At 33.8% G+C, this 15,645-nt stretch overlaps 1 protein-coding gene across 1 annotated transcript; it reads left to right on the top strand.

The window, feature by feature from the left end:
- The first annotated feature begins 14,110 nt into the window (after nt 1-14,110).
- Nucleotides 14,111-14,981, top strand: LOC143588358 (auxin-binding protein ABP19a-like). Its single transcript, XM_077069382.1, has one exon. It carries the CDS (start codon nt 14,160-14,162, stop codon nt 14,793-14,795), a length of 636 nt encoding a protein of 211 aa, XP_076925497.1. The 5' UTR covers nt 14,111-14,159; the 3' UTR covers nt 14,796-14,981.
- Nucleotides 14,982-15,645: the final 664 nt, after the last annotated feature.

Raw genomic sequence — 15,645 nt, 5'->3', positions numbered from 1 at the left:
CGGTGACACGTGTGCCATGTGGCACACGGTGGCAACGTCTGCCACCACGTGTCACCACGTGGCACACACGTTCACCACGTGTCGCCACGTGGCGCAGTGCTTGCCACGTGTCAACACGTGGCAGATCTAGTGGTGACTGGCCAATCTTATGTCGCGGTACGCGATAGGCTAAGCCAAGGGACCCATCGCGTACCGCGACGGGGTCCAAAACTGGCTATAAATAGAAGGGCCACGGGTTTGATCCACTCACACCAAAAATTCACACATACTACTCTCTCTCTCTCTCTCTAACTTCTCTCACTACCTCAAAATACGTGCCCTCGATCCATCTCGTTTTGCGTGCCCAATTTCCGTACTATACCTCGATAAACGTGCCATTCCCCGACGATACTCCAAACAAGAAGGAGGTGTTGTCCCAACGTCCCGACGATCGTCTCGAAGTACGTGCCAAGAAGTATTGGTGTCCCAAGAAGTGTGTCAAGTGTGGAAAGAATAAGTATTCAAGCAGCGTTGAAGTGCTGCCCAAAGTGTCAAGGGATTTTAAGCCGACAAAGGTAGGCATAATGCCCTACCAAAATAATAATAAAATATTATAAAGGCTTAATACCCCAAGTCGAAGTTATTCTCGATAAACAAAGAAACCTATAACAAAGAAATAAAGAAAAGAAAAATGAAAACATATATGTGAGTATATGATTAATCTTTGTTATAGAATATATTATTTAAGAATAATGAGTATTCTTGAATAGTAAAGAAAAGAATATGTTTCTTAAAGAAGAAGAAACGTAGGATTTTTATGAAAAAAAACTAAAGGTTTATAAATATTACTTTTTAACTAAAGGTTTTTAAGTAAAAGAGATTATGAACTAAAGGTTCATCGAGATAAATAAGACTAAAGGTCTTAAGCCGGATTGTATATCCGACTAATAAAGGTTATACTCGTACTATAGGTGCGAGATAGCAAGGAAAGACACACGGACGGTGTTGGAAGCCGATTCCATTTGAAAGGTGAATACGCCCCGCTTTTACAAACTTGTTTTCAAACAAATCAAACGTGTTATGTGTAAAACTTTACATGAGGCTACGTGTCTCTAAAAACATTGTAAATAAGAGTATGAGCCTAGCCCTCAGGCTATAGTATACGTTTGTCTGGATCCTTACATATGTGGAATGCGGTGGGCACATCGCACGACGCCTGGTCACGACCTCCAACCACGATGGGCCGGACCTAAGTTACGTCCGAGTGAGACTGACCATGTGTATATTTATGGTACCTAAGTTATGTCGAAACGTTGCGGTGTTTTGCTAAGGTGACCTAGTGTAGAGACTTGAGTTTATGATGATTGTTTAACTTGATTATTTCTAAGTCAAGATGGGCCGAGACTTACGTGGTCTCGAGGGGTAATTAAGTAAAGAAAATATTTTTTTGCGTCAGCATATTCACCAGCATTCGTTGCTGACGTATTTTATAACATTTTGTAGGTAACCAAGATTAGAGCCTGAAGGATGAAGGGCTCAAGAATCCGATGGCTCAGATATTTTGTTTAAATATTATGATGTTTTTGTAAAACATATAAACAAGTAAATACTAAACGAGACTTTTGTCTCGTCTTTTGTAATGTAAATATTTTAACTTTAAATCCATATGTTTATTAAAAGTCTTCTGCATTAATTCGCAACTCTCATTTATTTACAAAAGTGGTACCAACTATGGATCATACTCCTAGGCCTAAAATAGGGGTGTGACAAAAAGTTTGAAATCTGATTTAACAGGTTGTGAAAGTTTGTTGTTGTACATGAAAGTGTCCTATGCTTACATTCAATTATGAATTTTTAAATTATGATGCCATAATCATGAGAAATATTTTTGGTCAAACATGACGTGAAAGACGCGTTAGAAGCTAACATGTCGTGAAAGAAGCGTTAGAGGCTAGCAGGCCGCGAAAGACGTGCATTGGAGGCGAACAGGTCGTGAAAGACGCGTTAGAGGCTAGCAGGTCGCGAAAGACACGCATTGGAGGCGAACAAGTCGTGAAAGACGCGTTTTGTGGCCATGTCGTGAAAGACATGTTGAGGCCTAACACGTCGTCAAAGACGTGTTTGCATGAGACATTTTTTGAAACTTTTATTTATGAGAATAAAAATGGAATATCTCTGCATTAATGAGACATTTTGGGAATTTTCTCTTATTAAAATGTCCATTTTTGACTTGGTAGTTACTGGTTTAATTGATTGTTAGTTTGTTCTGATTTTATTTTATTTTTTCACTAGACGGTCCATGCTAATTTTATCCTCTAGAAGACTAGAAGGTTATTATCGAATTTTTTTTTCTCTTTAGCAGTTCTCAAAACTACGTTTTTGTTTGTATGTTTAAGGTTAATTCATCGTTTTCCGATAAAAAGACAGAGATTTTCTTGAACCCAACATTCTTGATCATACTGACATGCTGGATAAAGTTTTTTTTTTTTCTAATCTTTGTTAAATTAATTCATAAAAATTGTGTTGAGACTAATGAAACCAGTAGCGAAAGATGTATGAAAACACGAGGAGAGGGGCTTAAAATTTTCGTTTACGTTAGTTTATTTGTTTTACAACATTAAATCTTACATTTCTCATCCACCTGATCTTTCACAATCTACTGATGGAAGGCGAAATAACAACTCATTTTATGTATACGTGATTAGGTGTGGCATGTACCTTCTTGATATGTCATACTCTAAAAAGAATCGTTTGCCTTCCTCGTGTATGAGCAATTACCTATACCAAATTATTTGGTAGAGAACATAACTTGTCTGCTTTAAAATGGCAGTACATATATAGTCATATATTATATTTTGTTACTGATTAGTCATCTCTTCTTTTTTTAATAAAATGAAATGTTAAAAATTTATCATAGAAGATAGAACCAAAAGTTGATCTATTAGGTTCACAAAATGAAAATTAATGCATACAAGATACTAGTGTATTATTGTTTCGTTACACTAATAATGTTTTTTTTCTAGCTCTTTTGTAATTGAAGATACAAAAATTAGCACATGAGTGTACTGAATTCAAGTGATCTTGTAGTGGCTGACGACTGTTTGACGTAATTTCGGACTCCAAGTCACAAGCCGGTGAACTTCAACGATAATAGGTTATGTATTTATTGTATTGGCTAGCAAGTTAAGTTGGTTTATATAAACCGAGCTATGGTTAAATATTATAAAAACATGTGAGATGCAACCGAGTTAGGGTTCATCTAGAGATACTCACGAGATGTAATCGAGTTAGAGTTCATCTAGATGCAACCAAGTTAGGGTTCATCAAGAGTCGAACCGAGTTACTCTATGATAATTGCTCTATGATTTAATTACATAATTACTTTATTTGTATATATAATTACTCGACTTAGTTATCACGTTTAGCAGGTTATCCTTCACCAACGTAAACGCGAGGACATTTTAGATTACTTTTATAATAAAACGACATAATGAATGTCCTATTCAACTACCAAACCCACCACTTGTTGCCGGTGTCCAATCAGAAAGGACCTTCAGATACATTGTATATTTGTTTTGGCTGAGATCTATATAATATATCCTTATTTATCTTTTCTCCAAATCTCTTTTCTCTACTAAAACAAAGACATAATATAGTTTGAGACTTTCCTAACACTTCGCTGCACAATTCTTATAGTTCAATTAACCTAAATATTATTAGCATGTCTTCCATAAAGTGTTGGTTTGCAGTCTTACTCGTAGTCGCAGTAGTTGGTAAGCTACAAATTACTTATTAGTTCATGTTTTTTTTAGGAAAATTGGATTTTAATAATCTCAACTTTACGCAGTTGGCTAATAATAATCCCAACTTTGAATGTAGCTGTCACTGGTCCCAACTTTCACACTATTAGTTTTCAGTGGACCTCCGTTAAAAAAAACTTAACGGCGTTAAGTTTTTTTCAAATTTCAAAATGATATTTTAGGGCTTTTGATCGGAATGAGTATACGAGTCGATTGATGTAAAACTTAACTTGAAACAGCGCTTCAAACAGCTTGATTTTTGTTAATTAATAGTTTAAACACCGGAACTGAAGCATCCTTTAGGCGTTTGGACCACTGTTTGGAGGTAAGTTTTACATCAATCGACTCGTATACTCATTCCGATCAAAAACCCTAAAATATCATTTTGAAATTTGAAAAAAACTTAACGCCGTTAAGTTTTTTTTTAACGGAGGTCTAATGAAAATAAATAGTGTGAAAGTTGGGACCAGTGACAGCTACATTCGAAGTTGGGATTATTATCGGCCAACTGCGTAAAGTTGGGATTATTAAAATCCAATTTTCCTTTTTTTTATTTCCAACATTCTTATTATGTATGAGTAACACGCTTGTGATGACATATTTCTTATTTGTATTGCATCATATATGTCTGACTAAATTAGGAAGCACACTGATGATGGGTGAAGCGTGTTATGAAAGATGGAGGCTTGATCCTTGTGATGGTGAAACTTGTCGTAATCAATGCCGTGAAAGAAGACAGGTGGGTACAGGAAAGTGTGTGAGTGATGGTATTTGTTTATGTATTTGGGGTTGTTAAGAGTGATTAATTTTAATAAGTAAAACGAGTATTTATTATCTTTTTATATTTTTCATTCCTATTTAGTTGGTTGATACATTGCCTCTCTTGATATTGGGTCTCAAATGATACAAATAACATTGATATGCAGTACATGAATGATTGCATATGTTTTGTCTGCTTGCTGATTGTTTAGAGGTAATCTAAATTCTAAAGTATAGATTTCAGAAAGATGGTCTACAAGAAAGCACTCTAAACAAGTGAGATATGTCTAATATAAAAGTAATGGCCAGATATACATGTATACAGTATACACACGCATACGGGCAAGTTAAATTTAGAACCAGTTTGAAGTAGAAAACTATGGAACCACATAAACACTTGTACGTAGTGCTAACGAATATAATGGGAAAGGGAAAACGAGGTTTTTTGCAAGCAAATAACCGTATTAAAAGAAATGTACGGACTAATGAGACTAGCAATAGATACGTGTGTTTACTAATGAGACTAGCAATAGATACATGTGTTTATGTGGTTCTCATATGTATGTTTCTCAACTTAAAAGTTAAAACTGATACATATGTATCAAAACATGAAAAAAGAAAATAACAAATAATCATTTTTATAAGAAATCCCTAAAACATGAAAACGTAAGATGGTTATCATTTTTAATAAACAACCCCAGTCACCCTTTTTTTGTTTTATATTTGGTTTTAATTTCGGTATAATCACGTACGTCATCGAAACCGACCGAATTCACGTTCACTGGCTTAACGTTTGGGTTTTACTATCGTTTAAGTTTAACCAACCTGCCAGGCACAACGCACTGAGTAAAAAGCTAGTTTTATATAAACGTAAAATGATCCAATTACACGGATATAGACATTGTTGTAAAAATCTCTATACGCTAGTCGGGTTGTAGAGACTAGCGATTAATCGGATTAATAGAGATGGACAAATATAAATATTCCAAATTTTATATATAAAATTTTTAATATTGATTGATTTGGACAGATAGGGATTAATCGGTTACAATTCGATGAAGTAGCAACTAGCAATTAATCAACGTCTAGTCGGGATTAATAACGACGACGTGCAACTAATGACGTTAGCGTTCTGTTAGTCGTCAGCCGTTGGAAACAAATATGATAAATGACGAGATCGTTATCAGTCAATTTGTTAATTGAGACCGACAACAACCAAAAAATAATAGTTGAGAGTAATAAAAACCAAAACACAATATTATTGATGATACAACTCGAGCCTTATATTTTACTCTAGTTTAGAGAGACATCAAACAAAATTAATGCAATCATTTTATTAATGGTCAAACATATAGTACATGCATTATTATTGATGATACAACTCGACATATAGTACATCTTACTACTCTAATAAAAGGCTACTATATTTTGCCACTTCTCATCCTCTCATCACACCTCACATTTTTAACCCATATTTACTAATTTAACCCATATTCACTAAAATAGTATTAATTCAGATCAACCCGCCCAACTAATATTATCCGGATCCGTATATTTTTCAATCAATTTGTTTCCCTTTCCAAATAAAAAATAACCCTACGCTGCAGACCCTCAATCAGGCATCGTGACCCCTTCGTTGACAATCCGCCATTACTTCGCTGCCTTCTCCCTTATCTGATTAAACCTACGGGACTGTTCATCTCCACCGCTGTTATCGTTCATCTCCAACGTTGCTTCAGATCGTTCCATTGTCTCTTATTGTTAGGTAAATTTACACAGCCCGACTTTATAACTGTTGGTGCCTACCGTGAATCGTGGGGTGGGATTAAAAGAAGAGAAAAATGACATTTGAATTTGATTTGGTGGTGTTATCTAAATGTTTGGTTGTGGTGATTATTATCCGATATGTTTTTAATTAATATATTATCTTCACATATCTTTTTAATTAATATGTATATAGTGTCCGTTCTGATGCTCTTTGTCATTATAATATCATGTTTGTTAATAATAAAGTTATTTAAATTATAACTATAATCAGGACTTAGGATGTTGGTGAGTGGACTATCCATCTGTGTATTCACAGCAATGGCAATTCACTATCTGATGTTGATCAGCTTCGTGGAGTATTCATTCCCGATATTCATTCTGTTGGGTAACCTAACCACAACATTTTCTTATTTTTAAGAGCTAGATTTACTTTTTTTTCCTATGGTTTAACAACTTTAGTACCTAGCCTGATCAATAACCACTTGAATAACTGTGTTAGATTTTTCAGTTAAGCAGAAGGGCATTTTTGTTATTTTTATTATTTAAAGGAATGTTTGGGTTAAATATACTTAACTTTTATTATTATGATACTCAAGTAGTTAAACCTCATATTTATGATTTCTGTTATCACACATGCAATTGCTTGAACTTCTCGATTGGGTCAACTGTCAACTCATGTTTGGATTGAAAAATTCGTGTTTGCCGATAATTTATTTATGAAACTATATTCATCATTCACTCATAGACCAACCCGGCACGAGCCACTTATTTTTACCAGTTTATTAGTTCTTGATGTGTTGAGCTTTCATATTTTTGTTTCAATAATAACTATCTTCTTTTGGTAAATTTTTAATTTCCACTTTGGATTATGCATCTACGTAAACAGATGATATTCATTTTATTTTTTATATTGTTAAGGAGATTTAGTAGCACAAGGTACATCAATATATAGATGTTCATCATTTTTGCAACTACACAATTTCCATGGAGATTACTTCAATGCAGATCCCAACAACACTCTGCGCATACATGATCTTCAAATGGTAGATAAGGTACATGAACTTATGGTTTCTAACCAATAAAAAAACTTATTTCTTACAAGCATTTAAAACTTCATACCAATGCATCCAAATATAATGATTTGTTTACTATGACTTTCAGGTATAGTTATATAACAATACTTTGTGCATACATGATCTTCAAATGGTAGATAAGGTACATGAACGATCTACTGATAATGGATCAATAGAATGATGACATGTATCCAAAAAGATGTTGTCTTAATAGTATAGGTAGATTTGTGTAATCTAAGTTATGTAATTTTTGTAATTTTAATGTAAATTGTAACTGTATAAAATATATAATCATTTTGTTAACTATATTTCACTTAATGGTTAAAGTACAAAATTTTCATCAATTACCCGTGTAATACACGGGCCTCAAACTAGTACATTATTATTGATGATACAACTCGAGCCTTAGTAGTGAAGGAAAGAATCCAGAGGATTGAGAATATACATACAAACTATATAGCTTTAAATATATGAATGTTTTATTTATTTATTTTAATCTTAAATCGAAAATATAGAAATTATTGTGAATAAATAATTGTACGAATTAATGCTTAGAGCACCTCCGATGAATAATCGTTCGAGTTTCTATATTTTTCGGTACATTACCAATTTCAACTCTAATTTTTCTAGCAATCACAAAAGTCCAATTCAACTAGTCAGACTCCAACGCTCTACTCCAGCAGCGCTATTAGTTTTTATTGTTGTATCATGGGAGAAAGATGTGTTATTAGTGTAAACATGAAATCTATTTTAAAGAAACTGTGTTAAACAATGAGCCCGACTTTCTGCTTCAACCCCTATCTAGCATTTCATTTACTAATGGTAAGTTTATTTCATGTAGCACTATTAATAATTTTGTGAATGGTTTCTCAACAAATGGATGATAAATCATCACACTTGTTTTAGAGTTTGTATAATATATACGAAGTTATTTGATTTATGGAATAAATCAAATATGTTATTTAATTTATTCATTTTAAAATGTTAGATGATAAAGTAAAAACTTAAAGTAGGTTAGAGATAAGATTGAGTGCCTCACCGAGTCCCCGACTCAATAACCCTCTTCCTACTTTATGACTTGGGTGATAATGTAATAATGTAAATGACAAGATTGTTGTGCAAGAAAACGTGCATGTCCTCCAAGCATTTTACTTACCCTCACTAAGTTATTATGGGAAACCTCTAAACGGTTAAGAATCATGTTATTATGCAAATTTTGACGACAACCCTCTAATCCGGTTCTTGAAGACGGTCAAGCGGATTACGAGTCGAATTACGAAACACATATTAATCCATATGAACACAATGAAGTTTCAAATTGGTCAAATAACGATTAATCGATTATCATCGGAAGAAATCAACCATTTAGTTTGCATAATTTTTTACATTTATTAATATATTTTTTTTTATGTACCGTTTTAGTTTTTCGCAAGGGAGGAAATTGTTCACTCAACAAGTTGGTTGACATTGAACGTTAACCGGCCCATGACTAATCGGGCTCACTTTGAAGTAAATGTTGGGCCTTGTGGGCTTTGGTAACGTGGCCATTAAATGTTCATTTAAATCCCGAAAATCTTCTAATGGTCCATTCAAATCCATTTAATCGCAAGTATAGGTGGACAAACCGGGTGTTTTTTAGTAACCGGAACCGAGTAGAAACCGGTTCAGTATGGTCAACAAAAGTCAAAACCGGGTCGGATAGGAACCGATTCCGGGTATAGTCGGATATTTGACAGGGTTTTCTGGGTCTTTTGGGATTTCGGGTAGGGTAGGGTCAGGTTTTGACAAGATAAAGGTGGAACCGGGTCCAGGCTGGGTCCGGTTCTGGGTACATGCCCAAGGAGAAACCCAATATCATGTTGTATCCGCGGGTCAGGTACAGGTAAAAACTGGTTTTGGGTTGAGTCGGAAACCTGGTATTTTGGGCACCTCTAATCGAAAGTTGTTTTGTTTATAATGAATTCTAATTCTAACATTTCGTATTAACCATCAACATATGCATTTTGCAGCATTTAACTTTCTACCTTTTAAAAAGAGAGAAAACATCATATCACTATAATGTCCTTGGAGACAAAAGTTGTTTTCTAGAAAAGAATTTAAAAACACATATTGAATTTTTATTAAACTTAAACTTGTTTTTAAAAACACATTTAAAAACACCTTAACGCCAAATACCTCAATTATTAGGGGAAAAAATAGTACTAAAATGAGCAAATAATAAGTCACATACGATTTGAATATTTATTAAACTTAAACTTGTTTTAGTACGAGAGTGATGTTGAGTGGGAGTATACAAAATGCTCTCGAAATGTGATAAATTTAACCAGAACCTATAAAAGCTCTATAAAAGCTCAATATAAGCTCCCCCATTTAGGTTTTGATAATACAATTTATGTAGGTAACTTGAGTTTTTTTCTGTCTCGCCTTAATAAAAACCAAATTTGCATTTTTTATTAGTTATTATACTATGAAAGCATATATGTAAATTGCACCAATTATTTAAAAACACCACACACACACTATATATGTGTGTGTAAAATTGCACCGATCTTACCATAATGAACAAGAGACGGAAAGTAACCAGATAAGCGATTACATAACCATCTCATACTATTATGCATTATAGTTAAAAGAAAATGGCAATGATTACTTATCTGATTTTCATAATTTTTTTATTTAAAATGGATTTAAATTTAGCGTTACATTGTTTTGTATATAAATGCAAAAGAAACGAGACACTAAAACTACTGGACCATTAAAATGAAAGAAGAGAGAACATGAGCGACAGATAAATGTTAAATCGAATAATCAAAAGGAATTTATAGTTTTTTTTTTCTAATAAATGTAATGATTTCGGATTTAGGGTATAATACCTTAATACTAACTATAAATGATTTTAAAGTAGAATCAAACGTATCAAATGATTTGTAGAATCATTTATAGTAGGGACATGTATATCCAAAGTAGGCACATCATTAATTAGCGGAATCAAATGATTTGCAACTAGCGGTATTAAATTATACAGTTAAGGTATTCTCCTTAAATAGTTGTGAGTTTTAGTTCCATGGTAGATGCCGATGTAGTTTAAAAGAGGATGTGAATTAATTGTTATAAACACAAGTATGAAAACATAGAAGAATCATTATTTGTTAAACCTATTATTTTTATTATTATTTGTATAAAACCCACGCGGATGCCTACAAGTTCCTTAAAAAAGATTATGATTATATTAAGTTGATTTACACGTAATGAATTTGTCCCACCCATCATTTAGATCAAGCTAGGACAAACTATTGTCACTTTAATATGTTTATAATTTATTAATCAGTTTTGTCACAATTGTCCTATCGTTTTCGTGAACTAATAGTAACTCCAGTCGAATCATAACGCAAAGCATATTTGTATTAGTTTGTGTTTCCGAATTTTATTGTAATCAACTAATCCGATAAGCTCAATTATTCACGTTTATGAGCTTATCAACCTAAGTCTAAGTTAATAATCTTCAGAAGAAGATAAACACGTTGACTAACTAGAGTTTGGAGTGTCCGTCAACACTCCAACGTCCACCCACAATTTATATTAGTAAAGTACTTAAACATGTTAAACCTTTTAAATTGTCTTCGGTTGAGCGGTTAAAAACGAACTTAAAAAAAATAGAGTAAACTACGGTTTTCATCACGTGTTTTGTCCAAATCTTCAGTTTTAGTCCAGTATTTTCAAATTTGCGATTTTCGTCCCCGTGGTTTCATTTCACTTGCAATTAAACCCGACTACTAACTCCGTTAAGTCTTGATCAGCGTGCCCCTCACGTTAGGGGCAATTTTGTCCTTATTCTCCCCTAATTTGCAAGGTCCCTCCCGTGAAGGGTTGTGGTGTATTTTTTTTATTTGGGGGGGGGGACAAAACTGCCATTCATGTGAGGGTTGCGCTAATGGATTATCGACCAGACTTAACGGGGTTAATGAGATTGGGTTTAATTTCAAGTGAAATGAAACCACATGGACGTAAATCACAACTTTAAACACATTAGACTAAACCGCATGTTTTGACAAACCACATGAATGAAAATCACAGTTTACTCTTAAAAAAAACGAAACAAAATTATATGATTTTTGGTAAAAAATTTCTAATTTGATGTATCAAAAAACACCAATTTGGAAAAAGGTAAAGTGGGCCCCTTTTGGCTTTGGTCAGCCAATCAGAAAGCACCTTACCCAAAGGGAAACTATTTATGTATGGCCATACGGCCATACATAAATGAAAGAACTAATTGTTATTAAAATTGTGCTAGAAAACAACTCTAGAATAAAGTCTCTCGCCAGTTATTAGCTGTCTCACTATGTCTTCTTATCATCTTATGGACTTTCTTAACTCCATTGCCATGTGCACTCAAGGACCACAGTATGCACAAGCCATATCAATTGTCCGGATCCAGCTACATATGCTCCATCGGCCTCGGTTGAACTCGTAGACCGAATAAACGTTATATATACGCGTTTAATGATAAGTCAACTAGTTAATTTGTAAACAAACATTAATAAGTTTTGTTATGAAAATGCTTAAGAAACTTTGAGGCTCTAGTACCCCTATTAGCAATTTAATTTGATGTTCCTAATTTAACCAATATTTATGATTTAACACATGTGCGAGCACTCAAGGACCACAGTATGCGCCATCCCTATGAATTGTCATAAGCGATGCAATGAATGAGTGGGTCGAGCTACATATGTTCTAGCTAGCGGGTTCAGTTGAACCTGTGGACCAAAATGAGTTTTTTATATGCGCGTTTACTTTTAAAGGGGAATGTTAACGTACAAATGAAATTAACGTGTTAAACGTGAGAATCAAGTAGAGTAATTATACATACAAGTAGAGTAATTATGTAATTACTCTACAATGTAATTACATAATTATTCTACTTGTATATATAATTACTCTACCTGATTATCACGTTTAGCACGTTAATTTCATTTGTATTTGATCCAAACCCTATATAAGGTTTAAAATCAACTAGTTTTGTAAACAAACAAAGTTTAGTTTTATGAGAACGCTTATGAAAATTTTCGGATCTACTCAATTAGAATTATAATGTGATCTTAATTTGATCAACATTTATGATTTAACTCAATACAAAAGAATATTATAATGTTTAAAAAAGTATTATCATATATTGGCTAGAAGAGAGTTATGACCATAGATATTTTGTAGATATTTAAGTAGATGAGGAAAACTGTATCCATCCTTCATTATCTTCTCAAATACTATTCAGTATTCACTCATGCATCCTGTTATATCACAACTTGATAAGCAAACTGTCAAAATTACCAAATTTCTCATTGAGTTATTGATATGTTATACTTCAGACAAGTAATCAACTATGTCACATATTTGTACACACAAAAAGATTAGGATGGTTAGATTAGTCTAGGGGGGAAATGTTTTACGGTTTTAGGTTTAACCCTTGCTGCGTCTCGTAAAAAATGCACGTCAAATTGTCAATCGGTACCATAAACTAAAGAATGCATGTCAATCAGTGACAAACCATGAACTTTTTTTTTAATTGTTGTCATCATGTAACCGTATGTGGTTTTCTATCCACTCGATTTATAAATTTATCAGGTTCAGCCGGGCCAGGTCACAAAAATTAAGGTAGTATATAACCAAGATATAATATTATTAGATATGAAAAACATTACATTATAAAATTTAAAAGATGAACATCCCATTGTAGGTTGTTTAACAATGTTGTCGTTTTCATAATCTTTTCTTTTCGTTGTACCGCCTGAGCTTCTTGTTACTTGTGAGTACGTTGCCCCCTTCTTTTTTCTCTTAAAATACTGGCCTTTAAAAATAAAAATAAATATCTTTTAAAACTCTTTCCATAACAAGTAAATTTTGTAGCATCCAACAGTATTTAAATAAATATATTTGATAACATCTTATGTTTTTGCCAAAACAAAAATATAAACACTGTTGTGATAAATAATAAACATTACTGCAATAAAATAATAAAACTATCACAGGAAAAATGGTTGCACAAAATCATTTATCTTGCAGAAAGAAAATCAGTAATAACATCAAACAAAAGAGTAAAAATAATAAAAGTATGAAAACTAACAAAGTCAAGATATAAACTCTTGTGTGCTCATAGAAGGGCTTGGTCTGTTGGTCTGCTCGGTGATCGGCCGGCAATGGGCAATGATACTATGGTAAATAAACACCAGGTTTGTGGCTGGTGCGCGCAGGTCGGGTTCCAGAAGTGAGACATGCATGATTCGTCGATTTAGTCCGTATGAACAAGGCATAAGCAATTAAGCCTTTTCTTTTCTTCCTAATTTTGCTTTCATAACTTTTAAACTATAATATATATAAACCTCAACTTCTAATGTGACTAGAAACCAATTATACTTGTATAAAAGGTTAAGCTTAAGGAATAAAAGTCATAAGATACATATGAGATGTTTGCATGGAGACTAGTTTCCTAGAAAAATCACAATTCATGGTAAAAAAAAAAAAGTAATGAGTTACCAATCATTGAAAAAATCTAAGGCAATATTACTAAAAAATTTGCTTTATAAAAGGTATGATTTGTTCTATTGTCTTTACTGGAACATGGATGTCACTACCAAACCAGCTTGCCTTTTGGCTTTTAGATAATCTAATCCAACGGTTGTAGTTGATTTGCATGGATCACCTTTTCAAGCTCCCACCTTACATAAACCAACCTTAACCATAACTCAAACTCCCACAACACTAATCAACCATAACAACTCCCAACATCATGAAAATGTTTCACATTCTCTTGATTGTTAGCTCTCTCTTCACCTTCTCGGCCTATGCCTCTGTCCAGGACTTCTGTGTCGCGGACCTCAAAGGTCCAGACACCCCATCAGGGTTCACCTGCAAGCCTGTTGCCACAGTCACTGTAGATGACTTTGTGTCAACAAGCCTGAGGGGTGCTGGAAACACTTCCAACATCATCAAAGCAGCCGTCACTCCAGCATTCTCTACTCAGCTTCCCGGTCTTAATGGACAGGGGATCTCCATTGCCCGATTGGACCTAGCCGCGGGTGGTGTGGTCCCATTCCACACACACCCCGGTGGTTCTGAGCTTTTGTTGGTGACACAAGGGTTTATTACCGCGGGATTTGTTTCCTCGGCTAATACCGCTTATGTGAAGACCTTAAAGAAGGGTGATATCATGGTGTTCCCACAAGGGTTGTTGCATTTTCAAGTGAATGCTGGTGGAGTTACCGCGGTTGCATTTGCGAGCTTCAGTAGCCCGACGCCTGGCCTACAAATTCTCGATTTCGCATTGTTTGCAAACGATCTACCGTCAAAATTGGTGGAGGCAACCACTTTCCTTGATGATGCTACTGTGAAGAAGCTCAAGGCTGTTCTTGGTGGAACTGGCTAAGTTTGTTGATTTCATTTTATTTGCACATCATTCTTTGTGTTGACTATCAGTTTTTTTTTGTTTATGTCGTCATTAACTTTTTAACGATTAACGACATTCTGTATTTGTTTTGAACTTGAGGATTTTAACATGTTCACAAGTTTGTTGTAATGTTATTGTTTTGATTATAGTTTATTTTTTTGCCAATTTTCTATTGTGGATTAACATAAACAGGGTTATACTCATACTATAATATATCCATGTTTACTAAGGCATGTGCTAAGAGTATCATTAAGTTGTATGTTTATGTTACATGATTATTAACTTGGACTCTTGGAGTATTAGTTATGTAAATAAATTAGTGGTTGGACTTATTGTTGACTAAAGTTGAGGGGCTAAAGTTGATTTTAAGGGAAAGAGACAGTTCACATTATATTTCTCAATATTTAATTATGTATTTGGTCTAGCATATTGAGATTTTGATATATGTTCATTGTTATTCCTATGATTTTTATGGAATTTCATTTCTTTTTGGCCGTTGTTGATACAAGTACATGAGTTCTTGAAGTTGTATGATAGATCCAGGATTAACTCATTCATGGTTGTTTGTACTGAATCAGAATCGAATTGTTTATTAATGAAACCTTTACGTTTAATATTGGTTTTTCTAAGGATTTTGACAAAACATCTATAAAAGTAGGTAACATTAACTTATGATCTCTAAATAGTCATTTTGACCGAAAAGCTTTACAATACAAGATAGTCAAAAGACTTTTTCCTTTTAAAAATCTCTAAACAACCAATCACATCTTGATACATGAGCTCATTCATCAAATAAGGCTCCTTTTGAGTTGGCACAAAACAACATGCA

This window comes from Bidens hawaiensis, unplaced genomic scaffold (genome assembly GCF_021521415.1).
Source record: "Bidens hawaiensis isolate Kalapana, Puna unplaced genomic scaffold, B.hawaiensis_p1.1 tig00001575_1, whole genome shotgun sequence".
In the NCBI taxonomy this organism is placed as follows: domain Eukaryota; kingdom Viridiplantae; phylum Streptophyta; class Magnoliopsida; order Asterales; family Asteraceae; genus Bidens; species Bidens hawaiensis.
Note: the sequence above shows the minus strand (reverse complement) of the source record. Positions and strands in the feature narration are given on the sequence as shown.